Source organism: Arvicanthis niloticus, chromosome 15 (genome assembly GCF_011762505.2).
Source record: "Arvicanthis niloticus isolate mArvNil1 chromosome 15, mArvNil1.pat.X, whole genome shotgun sequence".
In the NCBI taxonomy this organism is placed as follows: domain Eukaryota; kingdom Metazoa; phylum Chordata; class Mammalia; order Rodentia; family Muridae; genus Arvicanthis; species Arvicanthis niloticus.
In genome coordinates, this window is record NC_047672.1 from 5,481,430 (window position 1) to 5,501,669 (window position 20,240).

At 38.8% G+C, this 20,240-nt stretch overlaps 1 protein-coding gene across 3 annotated transcripts in view; it reads left to right on the plus strand.

Annotated features, from left to right (window-relative positions):
• Positions 1-20,240, plus strand: part of Ube3c (ubiquitin protein ligase E3C) — a 112,435-nt gene that overhangs the window by 23,248 nt on the left and 68,947 nt on the right. For all 3 annotated transcript variants that reach the window (XM_076913291.1, XM_034519053.2, XM_034519054.2), the window contains exons 3-10: positions 6,610-6,684; positions 7,466-7,612; positions 11,766-11,881; positions 13,600-13,757; positions 15,436-15,589; positions 15,934-16,154; positions 16,999-17,150; positions 19,576-19,763. In XM_076913291.1, coding sequence (XP_076769406.1) covers positions 6,610-6,684; positions 7,466-7,612; positions 11,766-11,881; positions 13,600-13,757; positions 15,436-15,589; positions 15,934-16,154; positions 16,999-17,150; positions 19,576-19,763 — 1,211 coding nt within the window. The remainder of the gene's footprint in view (positions 1-6,609; positions 6,685-7,465; positions 7,613-11,765; positions 11,882-13,599; positions 13,758-15,435; positions 15,590-15,933; positions 16,155-16,998; positions 17,151-19,575; positions 19,764-20,240) is intronic.

The following is a 20,240-nucleotide window of genomic DNA, read 5'->3' on the forward strand; positions in this document are numbered from 1 at the left end:
GGGGTGTTTCAACACCCCACTCTCAGCAATGAACAGATCATGGAAACAAACTAAACAGACACAAAGTGAAATTAACAGAAGTTATGAACCAAATGAATTTAATAGATGTCTATAGAACATTGCATCCTAAAATTAAAGAATATATCTTTTTCTTAGCACCTCATGGTACCTTCTCCAAAATAGACAATATAATTGGTCACAAAACAGGCCTCAACAGAAACAAAAAGATTGAAATAATCCCATGCATCCTATCAGATCACCATGGACTAAGGCTGGTCTTTAATAATAACAAAAACAATGGAAAACCCATATACATGTGGAAATTGAACAACGCTCTACTCAGTGATAACTTGCTCAAAGAAAAAAATAAAGAAATTAAAGACTTTTTAGAATTTAATGAAAATAAAGACTTGTCATGCGAAAACTTATGAGACACAATGCAAGCAGTGCTAAGAGGAAAACTCATAGCTCTGAGTGTCTACAAAAAGAAACTGAAGTGAGCATACACTAGCAGCTTGACAGCACACCTGAAAGCTCTAGAACAAAAAGAAGCAAATACACCCAAGAGGGTTGAAATCAACCAAGTATAAACAAAAACCAGGAGCTGGTTCTTTGAGAAAATTAACAAGATAGATAAACCCTTAGCCAGACTAACCAGAGGGCACAGAGACAGTATCCAAATTAATAAAATCAGAACTAAAAAGGGAGACATAACAACAGAAACTGAGGAAATAATCATATCCTACTACAAAGGCCTATATTCAACAGAACTGGAAAATCTGGATGAAATGGACAATTTTCTACACAGATACCAGGTACCAATGTTAAATCAGGAGCAGATAAACCATCTAAACAGTCCCATAACTCCTAAAGAAATAGCAGCAGTCATTAAAAGTCTCCCCACAAGAAAAAGCCCAGGAGGCGGGCGGTGGCGGCACACGCCTTTAATCCCAGTACTTGCGATGCAGAGGCAGGTGGATTTCTGAGTTCAAGACCAGCCTGGTCTACAGAGTGAGTTCCAGGACAGCCAGGGCTACACAGAGAAACCCTGTCTTATTTTAAAATCGTGTTTTATTTTATTTTATTTTATTTAAAAATAAATAAATAAATAGAAGAGAAAGCCCAGGACCAGATGGCTTTAGTGCAGAATTCACTCTGACCTTCAAAGAAGTCCTAATACCAATTCTTGAAACTATTCCAAAATAGAAACAGAAGGAACACTACCAAATTCATTCTATGAAGCCACAATTACACTCATACCTAAACCACATAGAGGCACAACAAAGAAAGAGAATTTCAGACCAATCTCCCCATGAATATTCATGCAAAAATACTCAATAAGATTCTCACAAACTGAATCCAAGAACACATCAAAACAATCATCCACCATGATCAAGTAGGCCTTATCCTAGGAATGTAGGGATGGTTCAATATTGAATAACCCATCAACATAATCCACTATACAAACAAACTCAAAGAAAAAAAATACATAATTATCTTACTAGATCCTGAGAAAATATTTAACAAAATTCAACATCCCTTCATGGTAAAAGTCCTGGAATGGTCAGGAATTCAAGGCCCATACCTAAACATAGTAAAAGCAATATACAACAAGTCAGTAGCCAGCATCAAACTAAATGGAGAGAAACTTGAAGCAATCCCACTAAAATCAAGGACTAGACAAGGCTGCCCAGTCTCTCCCTACCTATTCAATATAGTACTGGAAGTCCTAGCTAGAGCAATTAGACAACAAAAGGAAGTCAAAGGGATACAGATAGGAAAGGAAGAAGTCAGAATATCACTATTTGCAGATGATATGATAGTATACTTAAGTGACCTCAAAACTTCCACCAGAGAACGCCTAAACCTGATACACAACTTCAGCAAAATGGCTGGATATAAAATCAACTCAACCAAATCAATAGCCTTCCTCTACTCGAAGAATAAACAGGCTGAGAAAGAAATTAGTGAAATGATACCCTCACAATAGTCACAAATAATATAAAATACCTTGGTGTGAATTTAACCAAGCAAGTGAAAGATCTGTATGACAAGAACTTCAAGTCTCTGAAGAAAGAAATTGAAGAGGATCTCAGAAGATGGAAAGATCTCCCATGCTCATGGATTGACAGAATTAATATAGTAAAAATGGCCATCTTTTCAAAAGCAATCTACAGATTCAGTGCAATCCCCATCAAAATCCCAACTCAATTATTCGTAGAGATAGAAAGAGCAATTCTCAAATTCACTTGAAATAACAACAACAAAAACAGGACAGCAAATACTATTTTCAACAATAAAAGAACTTCTGGGGAAATCACCATCCGTGACCTCAAGCTGTACTACAGAGCAATAGTAATAAAAACTGCATGGTATTGGTACAGAGACAGGCAAGAAGATTAGTGGAATAGAATTGAAGAACTGAAATGAACCCACATACCTACAGTCATGTAATCTTTGTCAAAGGAGATAAAACCATCCAGTGAAAAAAGGACAGTATTTTCAACAAATGGTGCTGGTTGGACTGGAGGTCAGCATGTAGAAGAATGCAGATTGATCCATTCTTATCTCCTTGTATAAAGCTCAAATCCAAGTGGATCAAGGATCTTCACATAAAGCCAGATACACTGAAACTAATAGAGGAGAAGGTGCGGAAGAATCTCGAATACTTGGGCACAGGGGAAAAGTTCCTTAACAGAACACCAATGGCTTATGCTCTAAGATCAAGAATTGACCAATGGGACCTCATAAAATTGTAAAGCTTCTGTCAGGCAAGGGACACTGTCAGTATGACAAAACGGCAACCAACAGATTGGGAAAAGATCTTTACCAATACTACATTCCATAGAGGGCTAATATCCAATATATACAAAGAACTCAAGGAATTAGACTCCAGACAACCAAATAATCCTATTAAAAATGAGGTACAGAGGTAAATGAAGAATTCTCAACTTAAGAAACTCGAATGGCTGAGAAGCACCTAAGTAAATGTTCAACATCCTTAGTCATCAGGGAAATGCAAATCAAAACAATCCTGAGATTTGATCTCACACCAATCAAAATGGCTAAGATTAAAAACTCAGGTGATCATCTGACAGACCTTAGTGCTGCAGAATTATTAAGGGCTGATTACTCTGTCTAGGCAGATATAATCAGTCGACTATTCTGCAAGTGTGTCCTTTTCTGGACAATAATTTGTCTGTAGAAGAAAAGAGGCAATTCTTGTCTAGTGGTTGTCTCACCACAACTGGAGTAACTCCAAAGAAGCTCAATTTCTTCTTAGAATTCAATATAGGAAGCTGTCAGGAGCAGACAGGTCTCTAATCAAAATGAACATTAATACAGAAATGTTTGTCACGTCAATTCTCCACTTATCAGTGAGTAAATACCATGTATGTTCTTTTGTGATTGGGTTACCTCACTCAAGATGATATTTTCTAGTTCCATCCATTTACCTAAGAATTTCTCGAATTCATTATTTTTAATAGCTGAGTAATATTCCATTGTGTAAATATACCACATTTTTTGTATCCATTCCTCTTTTGAAGGGCATCTGGGTTCTTTCTAGCTTCTGGCTATTATAAATAAGGCTGCTATGAACATAGTGGAGCATATGTCTTTGTTATATGTTTGGGCATTTTCTGGGTATATGCCCAGGCGTGGTATAGCTGGGTCCTCAGGTAGTGCTATGTCCAATTTTCTGAGGAACTGCCAGACTGATTTCCAGAGTGGTTGTACCAGCTTGCAACCCCACCAACAATGAAGGAGTGTTCCTCTTTCTTCACATCATCGCCAGCATCTACTATCACCTGAATTTTTGATCTTAGCCATTCCTACTGGTGTCAGGTGGTATCTCAGTGTTGTTTTGATTTGCATTTCCCTGATGACTAAGGATGTTGGGTATTTCTTAAGATTCTTCTTGGCCATTCATGTTTCCTCAGTTGAGAATTCTTTGTTTAGCTCCGTACAGCATTTTTTAATGGGGTTATTTTGTTGTTTGGCGTCTAATTTCTTGAGTTCGGTGTATATATTCAATATTAGCCTTCTGTCGGATGTAGGATTGGTAATGATCTTTTCCCAGTCTGTTGGTTGCCGTTTTGTCTTATTGACAGTGTCCTTTGCCTTACAGAAGCTTAATAATTCTGCAGCACTAAGGTCTGTCAGATGATCCTGGGCCAGAAGGCTGAAGAACAGATGCTCCAACGTTTTGTAGTAGAGGGAGTGTCCAGGTGTTCAGAGGTCTCTATAAATTGGCTAAGTTTTAGAAGCTATGCTTTGTGCTTCCCACAATTATAGTTAATTCAGTCATTCTGGATTTCTGACGGGGTTGAAAACTTATAGCCTCATAGCCAATCCTGGCTATTTACCTTGAGAGAAAAGATTTGAGTGGATGGTCGTCAGCTGACATTCATCCTAAAGCCAGGTTCAGAACTAAATGTTTTAGTTAGGATAGATGACAGAGGTTCTGGTTAGTTAACAAAATGATGGACTAGGTATTAGGACTATCTTGTACCTCACTGGTACAAGTCGGCATAATTATGCTCTAAGTGTATTTTGAGAGAAAAGTTTCATTTTAACAGGAAGGGTGATATGTAGGAGGAGCTAAGGTGGGAGGAGTACTTAGAGGAAGCGAAGGAGTAAGAAGAGGAGGAGAAGAAGGAGAGGAGAAGCTAGGTGATGAAAGAGAGAAAGGGGGGACACAGGGAGGCAGATGTTCATGTATCTCCACCAGTCAAAGATAGTTGATATATCTAGTTTGGGTAGTGGGTTACACCTCTGATTGAGCAATACCAAACTTATAAAGCCTATGATTAACATTTTTTAAAAAATGTATAAATGCAAAAAGGAAAAGGGGGCACGGGATAGGGGTTTTCTAAGGTGGGGGGAATGGGGAAAGGGGATGGCATCTGAAGTGTAAATAAAATATCTAATAAAAAATGGGAAAAAAAAACTCAGGTGATAGCAGATGCTGCCGAGGATGTGGAGAAAGATGAACATTCCTCCATTGTTGGTGGGATTGCAAGCTGGTACAACCACTTTGGAAATCAGTCTGGCAGTTCCTCACAAAATTGGACATAGTGTTACCGGAGGACCCAGCTATATCACTCCTGGGTGTATACCCAGAAGATGCTCCAACATGTAACAAGGACATATGCTCCACTATGTTCATAGCAGTCTTATTTATAATAGCCAGAAGCTAGAAAGAACCCAGATGTCCTTCAACAGAGGAATGGATACAGAAAATGTGGTACATTTATACAATGGAGTATTACTCAGCTATTACAAACAATGAATTCATGAAATTCTTAGGCAAATGGATGGAACTAGAAAGTATGATCCTGAATGAGGTAACCCAGTCACAAAAGAACACGCATGGTATGCACTCACTGATAAGTGGATATTAGCCCAAAAGCTTGCAATACCCATGATACAACTCACAGACCACATGAAGCTTATGAAGAAGGAAGAACAAAGTGTGGGTGCTTTGGTCCTTCTTTGAAGGAGTAACAAAATACTCATGGGAGCAAATATCGAGACAGAGTTTGGGACAGAAACTGAAGTGGGGCCATACCCAATGTGTAGTCACCAAAGGCAGAGGCTGATGTAGATGCCAGGAAGTGCATGCTGACAGGAGCCTGATCTAGCTGTCTCCTTAGAGGTCTGCCAGAGCCTGACATATACAAATGTGGATGCTCACAGCTAACCATTGAACTGATCATGGGGTTCCCAATGGAGGAGAAGAGGGAAGACTTAAAGAAAGGAGCTGAAGGGGTTTTTGGCCCCATGGGGAGATCAACAATACCAACCAACCAGAACTCTCAGGGTCTAAATCACCAGCCTAGATGCACATATGGAGGGACTCATGGCTCCATCTGTATATATAGTGGAGGATGGCCTTGTCTGGCATAGGTAGGAGAGGAGATCTTGTTGAATACTAGATGCCCCAGTGTGGGGAAATTCAAGGGTGGGGATGTGGGAGTGGGTGGGTGGGTGGGGGCATATCCTCACAGAAGCAGGAGGAGGTGGGGGTGTGATGGGGTTTTCTGGGTAGGGGGAATGGGAAAGGGGATAACATCTGAAATATTAATAAAATATTCAATCAAAAAATAAATAATAATAAAAATGCTGGGTATTGTGGCTCATGCCTTTAATCCCAACACTTGGGAGGCAAAGACTTGAGAATCATTGTTCAAGGACAGCCAAGACTACAAAGGGGCCCTATGTACAAAGAAAAATAATATTAAAAATGAATCATTAAAATATATGTTCAGCCAGGCTGTGGTGGCACACGCCTTTAATCCCAGCTCTTGGGAGGCAGAGGCAGGCCGATTTCTGTGTTCGAGGCTAGCCTGGTCTACAGAGTGAGTTCCAGGACAGCCAGGGCTATACAGAGAAACCCTGTCTTGAAAAACCAAAAAAAAAAAAAAAAAAAAAAAAAAATGTGTGTGTGTATGTATGTATGTATGTTCAGAGAGTTGTACACTTAAAAAAGAATGAATTTTATAGTTTATGGATCATATATCTAATTACCAATAATAATAATAACCTAAATGTCATTTTTTTTACTGATTTTAGCTAATTGCTCCTTCTTTTTTCTCCATTATTCAGGAAGAAAGACGAAGATTGAAAAATGCAGTAATCATCCAGTCATTTATTCGAGGATATAGAGACAGGAAACAACAAGTAAGTTTGTTCTTAAAACTGAGGAGTGGGCAGGAGAGTTAGCTCATCAGGTGACAATAGTGGCTAACCTTGGCAACCTCAGTTCAGTCTCCATGACTCACATGTTAGAAGGAGAGAAGCAACTCCTCCAGCCTTCACATTAACATGCCATAATACAAGAATACCCACACACATATAGAAAATAAACAAAATTTAGAAAAATGAATTGGATATCGTGGTACACTTCTCTAGTCCTAGTATTGGGAGGCAGACACAGAGATGGGCAGATCTTTGTGAGTTCAAGGCTAGCCTGGTAAATATAGTGAGTTCCAGGAAAGCTAAGGGCTATCCTGTTTCAAACGACAAAACAAAGAGGAGGAAGAAGAGGAAAGAAAAGTAAAGCAAGAGTCATTTTAAGGAAAAAAAAAAAAAAAACTGAGAGGAAAGAACTTATTTTAGATACAGTATTATTTTGTGTTAATAATAGCATTTTCCTAATAAATAATTGTATTTTTTTTTTTTTTTTTTTAGAGATTTATGAGTAGGTGAGTTTTTAGGAAAATTTAGTAGACAGCTGATGATTCCAAAGAAGAAAGAAGAAATGGTTTTGTTGATAGACATTTTGGATCTTCGAAGCATCCCAAGTTAGAAGTTTTTGTTACCATCTTGTTTTTAATCTTTAACTAATAGTCCAGGAACCACTTGTTAGTTGTTAGTCATCATACCTATAAAACACTCAGTGCATATTTCTATCATGAGAACTATAGAGAACTATGTTGACACATGACTTCTTTACTTTCAGTATTTTATCCAAAGAAGTGCATTTGACCAATGCGCCGACTCGGCTCAGCCTGGAGGCACCTTCTGCCTTGCTGATGGTCCCAGCCTTACCCTCTTGGTAAGGCAGCTGCTGTTCTTTTACAAACAGAGTGAAGACTCCAAACGTCTGGTGAGTACAGATACATTTTGTACTTAGCTTTGTTTACCTATTTTCTATCTCTTTTTGGGGGTGGAAATGGTGAGCATCTGATCAGGAAGCCAGAGAACCTCTCCCTGAGTCTAAGCATTTGTGAGCTTTTCCTTTTCTTTCCATATGCAACAGATGACCTCTATGTTGATGTGTTTTGCTTTTTAAAGTCCATATACATTTTTAATCGATTTCTTTATTATGGACCTTTTAAATGCTAATAAGGATATGCCAACATTCTGTCATGCCTGCTTTCTTTTGTACGTCAGCCCCTTTGTCTTTGTCCAGCTGCTATGAGGTGCTCCCTCAGGATTGATTGTGTGCATATATAGTAATAGTTAGCTATCTGTTTTTAAATATAGCATCTGGGTTACAGTATCCTAGGCTGTTGTCACTGCTAATGAGGGATAGGAACGCTGTGTCAGTGAGCTGTGTTTTTAAAAAGTGGACTTAGAGTTAGGTGTGATGGTCCATATCTGAAATCCCAGCACTTGAGCGATAGAAACGAAAGGATCAGGAGTTTGAGGCTGGCCTGGACCACATAAGACATTGTCTCAAAAACAAACAACAAAAAAATCCCAAAGCAGCAGTAAAACAAAACAAAACTCAACCTTATGTTCCATTTGCCCCAGGAAGTACTATATTTGCTTATAATTTTTAGGTTATACATTTTTATTTATCTGTAATTGAATTTTCCAAATTGCATTAAGAGTGGATACACAATGAAAACTATGCTAGCAGAGCCCCCACATGGAACAAGTCCAAGGCTGTAGACCTAGCTCTGCAGCCCAAACTTGAGCTAGGCTGGGACATGAAAGAACTTGGTATAACTGAAGGTGATCAAGAAAAGTACAATGGGGGCTGGAGTGATGGCTCAGTAGTTGAAAGTATTGAATGCTCTTTCAGAGAACCATAATTCAATTCCCAGCACCCATGTGGCTTCAAAAATGTCTGTAACTCTGATCCCAGGGATCCAAGGGCTTCAGGCACAGAGGCACATAGAGAAGAACCATGAACATGAAATAAATAAATATTTAAAAAAAGAAAAGGGAAAGGTAAATATCAATTAATATACCCACTATTCTAGACTTTCCTTCTTGGCAGCTGTCTAGACTCCTGTCTGAAGTCCATGAGAATAAAGAAAAGGCATAGTAGCAGACCATAGAAAGATTGCCAAGGAGCAGAAAACATGTAGGTGTTGGGAGTTTCTCCAGAGTACCTTGTTATATGAGGGCTATTCTGTGATCTGGTTCTAAAGAGGCATGTACAGATCTGCTTTAGAAGCTGGCAGTGAAACCTTGGAGTGAAATGGAGGCTTTAACCCTAGCCCCAGGCACATGTAAAGCAAATCCTGAGTAGAGAAAAATGTTGTCAAACACAGTCCATAAAAGTGAGCCGGGCGGTGGTGGCGCACGCCTTTAATCCCAGCACTTGGGAGGCAGAGGCAGGTGGATTTCTGAGTTCGAGGCCAGCCTGGTCTACAGAGTGAGTTCCAGGACAGCCAGGGCTACACAGAGAAACCCTGTCTTGGGAAAAAAAAAAGTGAGTTTCGACCAGATGTGATGATGAATGTCTATGATCCCAGCAATATATATGTATATAAATATAATAAATACTGTATATAATATATATTATGTATTGATTTATTATATATAAATATAATATTTAACCTATAATAATATATAGTAATATTTATTAAATATATATTTTCCCCCTCTATATATGTATGCGTGCATGTGTACAGTAATGTACTATGATTGCATTTTTCTTTTTCGTATATAGTTTACTTTTAACTTTACTTAAGTTAGTACTTGCCTCAATTTTTAATTTATTAGTTTTCTTTGAATCTCTTGATCTCTTCCACCTGACAGCAGTTCTATGCTTCATTCTTCTCATAACTTTCCATAAGACTTGGGTTGTCCCTACCTTCATGCTAGCAGTCTTTGGCCTGTTGTTATCCTGGGAAAGCTTTGCTTTTCCTGATTCCTCTGTCTTTCTGGTTTCTTGGCTTATTGCTCTGTGTTACTGATATTCATTCCTTCTTGGTTGACATGTAAGTTACGTAAGGACAGTTTGGGGCTCTGGAGATAGAGCTCAGGATAGAGTGCTTACATCAAATGTGTGAGACCATCCTGTCTTAGGGTTTCTGTACAGATAGAACATGAGGGACAGCTTGGGAGGAAAGACTTTATTTCCGTTACAATGTCATATAGTTCATCATTACAGACAGTTAGGTCAAGCATTCAAACAAGGCAGGAACCTGGAGGCAGGAGCTGATGCAGAGTCCATGACGGGGTGCTGCTAACTGGCTTGCTCCTCATGACTTGCTTAGGTTGCTTTTTTATTATATAAAATCCAGGACTGCCTGCCCAGGATGACCCCACCAACAATGGTCTAGGCCCTCCTATATCAACCACTAATTATATGAAGGTTTGCCTGCAGGATCTTATGGAGGCATTTTCTCAATCGAGGTTCCTCTCAGATGACTAGCTGTGTCAAGTTACATTAAAAACTAGCCAGCGTACATTGCCAACATTACAGAAACAAACACAAATAAAAAAGCAAAATAGTTTTTTTATTCATTTGCCTTTAGTAAATAACAAAAATTAAGCAAAACAGATAGTTAATGAGTGTAGTATTTTGGAAAATGGTGCATGTCACTAGTCAAATCTAGGGATGACAAGATAACATAAAAGGTTAAAGGTGCTTGTGCACAAGCCTTATTATGACTTGAGTTGGAGTCCTAGGGCCAACATGGTAGAAAGAGAGAACTGACTCCTGCAATTACTCCAAACTGTATACATACACCATGTACACATACAACACATAAATAAAAATTAAATAAATTAATTAAATTAATTAAATAAATTTTTTTTTTTAGAAAAGATTATCAAATGTAGAACAGAAATGAATTCAGATAGTATTGGAGATAGCATAGTTAGTGCTTTGAAGCTTTAAAATTCACTTCACATACCCAGTTAATAAAACTTTATTACTTGGAGTTCCTACAACTACTTTCTAGCTTTCTATCCTGTATAGTTTTTGTATGTCTTATTTTTATTTGTTAATAGGGGCTACAGAATTTTAGATAGCCATGTGTCAGGTAATGTGGAAGGCTTGTATCATGTTGGTTCCCATGCAGATGGACAGGGTGGCCCCAGGTGCTTCAAGAAAATCTATGTACTCACATATAGAAGCTGACATAGTGTATCACAGAATTACTTTCTCCCAGCTTAGGGTAGACTATAATTTGCTGTATAATATACTTTCCTATTATTTTCAGTGTTTCAAAAACATATTAAAGCAATGTTTATATCAAAGAGAAACTACTGAAAGATAATAGTCAATGAAAAGCTCATTTGACACTTTCATAATCCCCTACAATTCAGAGTGATCTACTTTCAAACAGTATAAATAATAGGTCTCATGAAAACATAATACAAGTGGAGAAAATAGAAGAGAGTCCTTGTTAGGTATTGAGTTTTCGGAATTATCTGTGGTAGCCACATGGGCAGTGTTTACAGGCAAGCCTTGTAAACACATTGACAAAATCTAATATTCCTCTTTACTGAACTCACAGACCAGTAATTGTCTCTAAAAGAGTGAACACCTCTGACCAGCCCAGTTATGTGATTGTTCTTGGACTGAAGCCATGTGATTGGTTGCCTTCTTATGAGGAATGTGTAGGACAAATTTCCCTTTAGTAAATCTGTGTGTATAATATAAAAATAACAAAAAGCAAAAGAGTAGCACATGGAGTTAGAGAAAGAAAACCAAAAGAAGGGATGCTGGAAGAAACCGCAGGCCTGCACACAGGAAGGGCAGAGAACCCAGGCAACTTCAGGTTGGTGCTATATTTTCCAAGTGTTCTTTTGGTCGATTGCTTCCTTTTGCATGTGAATTATTGTTTCAAGTAGAATGAGCTTTATGGTCTTTTTGTTTTTTTGTTTGTTTAGAGACTAATGTAAATTAATATTGATGTCATGCTAAGAATATTTTGATTTAGAGAACTTGTTCCTTATCAAGTTTCGATTAGATTTAAGTGTGGAAACTATGTAAACATATTTTTAGTATTATCTGAATAAACAAGTAAGTATTTATGGATTAAATGTATTTTTATGTTTTACTCTTGCAGATATGGCTTTATCAGAACTTAATTAAGCACAGCTCTCTGTTTGTCAAGCAGTTGGATGGATCAGAGAGACTGACATGCTTATTTCAAATAAAGAGGTTGATGAGCCTCTGTTGCAGGTAAGTTTTGTCATAGTTGGAAACTTAGAGAATGTGTGAGATATCTTTAGGGTTTAAGTGCTTTGGGAAGGTTTGTTTTGTTTTGTTGGTTTCCTGACTTTTTTTTTTTTTTAATGTGTATGGTGTTTTGCTGTATATATGTATGTGCACCACACATTCATCCCTGTATACACAGAGACCAGAAAAAGATGTAAAATCCCTTGTAACTGGGCTTACTTATGGAGGTGAGACATCATGTGTGTACTTGGAACTGAACCCCAGTCCTCTGGAAGAGCATCCACTGCTCCTAACAACTGAGCCATCTCTCTAACCCCAAATCAGTGCTCCTAAGAGCTGTCCTCTAGCCTATGGTTTTCTGTTTGTTTGTTTGTTTGTTTGTTTGTTTGTTTCAGCCCAGGCTGGCCTTGACTCTAAACAGTCTTTCCTGCCTTGGTCTCCCAAGTGCTGTATGTAATACAATGTAGATACCTTTGGAGGAAGATGTAGATTTAGTAAGTACTGTGGGGATTAACAAGGAAAAGAGAAGATAGGAGGTAGCCTAATGGGAAGGTCTTGGTGAGGAGATCAATTGGAAATCAGAGCCAGTGCAGATTTTTAAGCATCTTGCCTTTGTATGAGCAAGTAGGGAATCAAAGGAAATTTTCTCCTAAAATTATCAATATAAGAGTAGAAAAAATGCTGTACCAAGTACTCATTGCCCACGGTCTTCAGCCAGCAGTTCTTTTTTGTTGGTTGGTTTATTTGTTTGAGACTAACTGTATAGACTGGGGTGGCCTTAGGACTAATAAATGTGTGCACCTCTATGTGCACTAGTCCCCAGATACTTCTACATCCAGTTGAAGAAAGAAGGGTGAATTTACAAACACCAGTATCTACGAACACCAATATTATCATTAATCTGGGAAAATGATAAAGATTGGTGTTGCCTAAATGCAGAGAGTCCAGGCACCTGGGCTAAGAGGCCCAGTAGCAGCTCAGCAGTTGGCACTGTGTGAAATGCTCAGTCCATTCTCAGGTTCTTGCATATAATCACAGACAGAATCTGTTATTACAGAGTACCATTTATATCTACATCCAGAACTGCACCCTCCAACACTGTCCTCCAGTATATGCTTTAGTGATGTGCTGGAGATGACTGCTGTGTCGTGGGGGGTGAATCTGAAAGGTAGGGGCTACAGGATAGTCAGGACAGGCAGTAGTGAGGCCTAGGGTTCTGGTGAAGGGGAGTTCAAAATACATGTGACTTTTCAGTAGAGCCATTTGAAATGAATATGAGAACATCTACCTTGATAGGACTGAATGGATTGTGTCTGCTTTTTCTTCCTGGATGAAACCTTTGCTTTGTACAACTTGTTTAGTACTTGGTGGGAGCCATGGCTTGGAGCTGTCTCAGGTATTCGTTTTTCCCTCAGCGGCACCCTTGGTCTGATGTAGAAGTGGAATGTGGAGTAGCAAGACCATCCACAGAGAGAAATAGATGGAACAGATTGAGGGTAGCAGGTGGGAGGGAAAAAAAAAACCATACCTGGTCTTGAGGAATTGGCCATGATGGTACAGAAGAATTGCTTAATTAAGGAGAAAGTCTAAACATTGTTGCTTGACCCTGCCTGTTTTCAGAGATCGTGTCAGTGGTGAGATGGCTCACAGTCTCATTCTGGAGGAGTCAGGGAAACTGATAACCCTGGCTTTCTAGTAAGTGTGTGAATTTGTTTTTACAGGTTGCTGCAAAACTGTAGTGATGACAGTTTGAATGTTGCACTTCCAATGCGAATGCTTGAGGTGTTTTCATCTGAGAATACATACTTGCCTGTTTTACAAGATTCTAGCTATGTGGTGTCAGTGATTGAACAAGTTTTGCACTACATGGTTCACAGTGGTAAGTGGGGAGGTAGACCTGTGGAGGTGGGCATCACTGTGGAGGCATGGCCAGGCTTGTGTGCTCTGGAGGAATGGTTCTACTCTGAACAAGGCATTATGATTGTCAGAACAGAGGCTGTGTGTGCCTGTGAGTGATAGCAGCCACTGAGTCCAGCATGTAGAAGCCTTTTCACTGTCTCTACTTAATTATTCTTTGTTTTAGAAAAAACAAACAAGTTCATCTGGTTAATCCTAAAAGGAGCTGATTGTTGGTTGTTCCTGAAAGCCATAAGTTACTTTTAAAAAAATGTAATAAAGATTACTTTGTTAAAATACAAATACACATACACACATATATAAATATATATTACATATATATGCATATACATACATTCTAGCTGATATAGATTAAAACTACACATTTTTACTGTTTGTTTAGCTTAGTAAATGTAAACAATTCAAAACTTGGCTTGTTAAAAATTTCAGAAAACTACTGATGCAATAAAAATTATAGTGAAATTTATTGAGTTTGATTTTTCTAGGAACTAGATTGATGATGGCAGTGAGCTTGAGTGAACTGGTGTACTATGTTTATGTCCAGTCCAGGTTAAGCATTTGAAGAAAATTTTACTTTTCCTGTTTCCTAAACTATTAGGAAGATAACCATGAGTTGTACCTTCTTTGAAATGTTTCTAAAAATAAAAAATGATTTAAAATATTCCATCAAAACTGCTGCTTCTGTTGTGTGTAGTAGCATAGATTTTTTTTCAGTGTTTTAATAAATTACTGTATGGTGTTATTATTCTGTACATTTGAGCTTCATACTCAGTGGTGAGTACTGTAGATATACCCTTGGTTACTGTGTCTAATGTACACAAAGTTTTACTCCATTTTTCATAAAAATTAGTTCAGTTTTATAGTAAAACTGACCCTTCCTTCAGACGTGCTTGTGATTCCACTGGTGATCAGTGTGTACTAGGTAGAATTGGAGTGCCTCTGAATCATTCTCTCTTTGATTTTGGTTTTTGAAACAGCCTTACGATTGCCACCCAGATATTAAGAAGTATAGTTAAGGGCTGGAGACATGGCTCAGTGGGTAAGAGCACTGACTGCTCTTCCAGAGGTCATGAATTCAAATCCTAGCAACCACATGGTGGCTCACAACCATCTATAATGAGATATGATGCTCTCTTACGGGGTGTCTGAAGACAGCTACAGTGTACTCATATACATAAAATAAATCTTAAAACTAAAAAAAAAAAATGAAGTACAGTTAATTCACTTTAGTAGTTAACTAAGCAGTGAACATGGGAGTTAGTGTGTCATTCAGGTCTCAGCAAATGAGTATGGCTGGATGTCGTGGCTCACCCCATTACCATAGCACTGGGGAGACTTGAGGAAGGATTGTTGTGACTTTGATTCCAGACTGAACTATAAAATGAGACTGTCTCTTCCTCCTCTTTTTACACATATAACTTTATAAAGACATTTAAAAAATGATGATGACAGTTGAGAAAGCTCAGTGAATAAAGGTACTTTCTGCCAAAATCGATGATCTGAGTTCAGTTTCTGGGTTCAACAAGATAGAAAAACAGACTCTTTCTACATTGTCCTCCGGACTTCCCCAAAATAAATGTGCTTAATTTTTTAAAGTATTTCTCCATCATAATAAAAAGGCATTTTCTCCTTTCTTTTAGGATATTATAGATCTCTCTACTTGTTGATTAATAACAAGCTTCCATCAAGTATTGAATATTCTGACTTATCTCGAGTTCCTATAGCAAAAATTTTGCTGGAGAATGTCCTAAAACCATTGCACTTTACGTACAGCTCCTGTCCTGAAGGTGCAAGGTGGGTGAACAGAGACTGGACGGACAGTCAGATGTTCTCTTTATTAGTATGTCATGGTTCACAGTGTATAGTGTACTTTTCTCTGTCTTGCCTGTGCCTCCCATAAATGTTAATTCTGATGATCTGGTTATTTCCTGTTCTTTAGTACCTATCATAGAAAAGAGAATTATCTTAACACAAAAGATATAAATCAATTTCTAGCCTCTACTGAATGATCAGCTTTATTAATTTATAATATAGATTATTTATTTAGAAAGGCATATGGGGAGGTAGTGATTTTTAACCTGTGATCGATTTGGTGGGTAGAACGTGTTGATTCTCTTAAAATCCCCTTTCTTTTTCAGGCATCAAGTTTTCTCAGCCTTCACAGAGGAGTTTCTGGGGGCACCTTTTACCGATCAGATTTTTCATTTCATCATTCCGGCTTTAGCAGATGCACACACTGTGTTCCCTTATGAGCCCTTTCTGAATGCGTTATTGTTACTTGAGAGTCGAAGTTCAAAGTGGAGTAGTGGAGTGCCATGGCTCTTCTATTTTGTTTTAACTGTTGGCGAGAATTATTTAGGTATGAAATATAAGATGTATCTCTCCTAACTCACGTAAAGCACCTGAGCAGATGAGTCATTTTAGCAGGAATTTCAAAAATTGTTAGAAATATTGAAAATTCAGGTTGTTTTTCTAGTTTACTTGACACATTTCTATGACCATGATGCAAGACATGGGCTATCTCTTCAACTTTCAGAAGTTTGGTTCTGACAGTGGCTGCTTGGAGAGAGGGACAGATACTACAAGTTAAGACTGAGTCCCATGAAACTGCCTGTACTTTAGACCCTGATGTACAAAATGGGTTGTTACCTGTGCTTCTGACCAAGTAATAAAGACGGCGGATTCCGACAACCCCTTCCTTCAACCTAATAGTTCACTAGTGTGAGAAGCATATTGAGCATTATATTATATAGGTTACAGCTGACAGCGAGCAGTGAAGATAGACTAGTCAAGATCTGAGCGGAGCCTGTGGAGCTTGAACACTTACGCACAGGGCTTAGAACCTTGTTCTAGCTTTAGTAGCCCTTCTGATCACCTCTCCATAGAAGCTGGGGTTCAGCCTAAAACTAAAAGTCCAACATGTTCATCACTTTAACTGTGTAGGTAGGTTTTAACTGTCCCACCTTTAGGTTTTTTAAGCCTTCAGTAACTTCTAGCAAGAAATCAGTGGGTGTTTTCCAGAAGGAGCTTACAGGAGTGACCAGAGATCTTGGTGCTTTGGGTCTTAGGTTCCTGGAGACAAAGATCAAATACATTGCATAATGTGCAGCAGTTTGAATTTGATTAAAACAGTAAGGCCTGTTCTCTGGATGAAGAAAGTGATGCCAAACGGTCTGAAGTAACGTGCTGATTGTCTTTCAAAGGAGCACTCTCTGAGGATGGTCTACTGGTTTATCTGCAAGTGCTTCAGACCTTCCTCTCTCAACTACCTGCTTCACCCACCGGTGCAGGCCATCCTGATTCCACCAGTGACTCTGAGGACGATAATGAGGAGACTGACCAACCCACTAGCCCTGTAAGCTACTGTTACTAGCCGTGCTCTTCTAACTTTTCAGTCTTAGCTCTGCAGCCAGGAGAGCAAGCAGCCCTGTTAAGTAACCTGGTTGGTGTAAAGCCCTGGTGTAAACTGGTTGGCTCCAACCCCTTTACACCAATTATTTCTAAATCTAATTCCAATCCAAAATCAACCTGAGTGGCTATGAAGTAGCTTCTTCAACATTGCATGACCACCATCTGCTCCCTCTGAGAGGCTGAGGAAGTAACATTGTATACAGTCTGTTTCCTATCTATGCTAAGATGGAGGTAGGCTTTGTTACAGAAAGCTCTTCCTGTGGGCAGAGGCCAAGATTTAGGAACAAAAGCATATATAAGTTTCCCCCCTTCTTGCTCTTTAATACTTGCAGCTTGAGATTTGTTTTGTTACTGTTTCCAATAGTCCGCTTTAGGACTTCCCTTCCCCATAGCACACAGTAGCTTGGGGTCTGGGGCATCCTCTTAGACAGTTTCATGCTTTGATTCCTCTTTTCTTCCTCCTGTCTGGGAGATTATTTTTTCTTCCTATACACATTACATTTAGATTGAGAACTAATCGTCCAATAAATAAGCCAAGAACCATTCATTTTTGAGCCAGATTTTTTTTAGCCTGCCTTGTTTGTTTGTTTGTATGGGTTCTTTTGCCTACATGTCTGTCTGTGTGCCACGTGCATCCAATGACCTCAGAGGTCAAAAGCAGGTGTTCATCCCCCGGGGACTGAAATTATAGATATTTGTGAACCATCATGTGGGCACTAGGAATTGAACCCAGGTCCTCTTAAAGAGCAGCCTGTCCTCTTAACAGACTTCTCTCTCTAGCCCCTTTTCAATTTTTTTTTTTAAGATAGAATCTCAGTGTGTAGCTCTAGCTGACCTTGCATTTACAGAAATCTCACGTTTCTGACTCCTCAGTCCTGGAATAACAGGTATGGGGCACCACACATAACTTTTTGGAAGACTTAGAGGAAGGGTACAAGGTCTCACTGTGTAGCTCTGGTTGTCTCTAAACTTCATAGAGATCCCCCTGATTCTGCCTCCGAGGTACTAGGATTAAAGGTCTGCACTAGCATATGCCTGCTAAAGCTAGATTCTTAATTTTATTTATTTATTTTGTAGAATTGGGGATTACTTACACTCCTGGCTTTGAATATGCTAGGTAAATGCTCTACCTCTGAGCTACATCCCTACTCACCGGAGTCCTTTTTATTCTTAAGAATTTAAGTATGTTTTGTTGATTCTTAAGAATTTTGTGGTGGGCCAGGCCTAGTGGCCAAGGCCAAAGAATCCTTGCACTTACAAGGCAGAGGTGGGCAGATCTCTGAGTTTGAGGCCAGCCTGGTTTACAAGAACAGTTCCAGGACAGCCAGAAATCCTGTCTTGAAAAGCAAACCAACCAAACAAAAAGGACTACATGATGGCAGTAGGACTGAGGAGGTGGTTTAGTCTCTTGCCTAACATGCTCCAGGTCCTGGGTTTCATTCACCTTTATTTTACTGCCTTTCTCCTCTTCTGATACTTAATTAGGTAGAACTTAATTTGATTGTAGGAGATGTTTCCAAAGTCAAACTTGGTTTATTAGCCAGGTGTGGTAGCTCACTACTATAATCTTAGGAAGCTGAGGCAGGAGGATAATCAAATTTAAGACCACCCTGAGCTACCTAGTGAGTTTGAGGGCAGCATGAACTATGTCTCAATGCCTCTTCCCCTCCACCACCAAAAAAAAAAAAAAAAAAAAAATCACCCTCAACTCTTGACTTTTAGGTTTCAGTACAGTCTGTTCACTTGACCACTTTACTCTAAAGTGTTGGACTTGGTAAATAACTATAAACTACAAGTTTTGAAACAGTACAGTCAGCAGTAGTGTCATGGATGTACATGCATATACATTGGGTAAAGGCATATATCTTAAGTTAGTCAACCACATGCCATAGGTTTTATTCAGTAAATCAAACCTAGAGAAATGAAGATACCAACCACCAAGTTTATTATGTATTATGCATATCCTTTGAATTTGTTGTTAACTATCTCATAATCTAAAATCGAAATGTCATCAGAAGATAGTTTCACTGCTTTTTCTCTCTTAGTACAACTTTGATCTATGGTATATGGAATGAATTTTTCTTAAGATGTAAATACTAAAAAAAAAAATGCTAAATTGTAGGCAAAATTTGAGGAGTCATAATTGCTATATAACCATGGTAACAGAGTTGATGCCTGATGGTGATTGTGTCTCTAGAGGCATTAGAGGTATGTTAGTGACTGTATTGGGAGGTTAATAGGATGTGGCTAATTTTTAGGTAAGGCTCTGTGTTTTCTCTTCAGAAAGATGTAAAATGACAGGTGACTGCTGCGTAGCCATGTTGCAGCAGCACTCCACTCACTCAGACTCACTTTTCTGTTATCTTTAGGAGGATGGCAGGGTCTCGGCCCCATACATTACTGAAGAGTGTCTGAGAAAACTAGACACGAAGCAGCAGACCAACACCCTCCTGAACCTGGTCTGGAGGGACTCAGCCAGTGAGGAGGTCTTCACAAGGATGGCTTCTATCTGCCACACATTGATGGTGCAGCACCGAATGATGGTGCCCAAAGTCAGGCAGGTCTCTTGGGGTGGTGAGCACAGGTTGGGGAGCATGCTATCTCTCTGTGATTGTGGAGTGTGAACTGTGACCTGTTTGTTTTCTTATAGAATAGGACATAGGATACTATACTTGCCAAATCTTTCATAAAAATGAGAGTCTGGTTTCTTTTTGGAAAGAAGAACATTTATTATTATATATCCTTCCTGGCACTGTGTGAGATACAGTAGCAAATTAGTTCAGCTAGCTTTACTTGTAGTAGTGTCTTGCATATGAGTGTTTAGGTTTCGACATATGTTTTAAAATTTAGATTCAAATATATGTGCCAGAATGTTGAATTTCTTTTTAGATTTTTTTCACAGTGTCTTTTAGTCCATGATACTGGTGGCAAATTACTATACTCAGTTAAAAAAAAAACAAAAAAAAACCTAAGACACATGTAGCCTTTGGTGGTGATGGTGGTGGTGGTGGTAGTAATGGTGGTGGTGGTAATG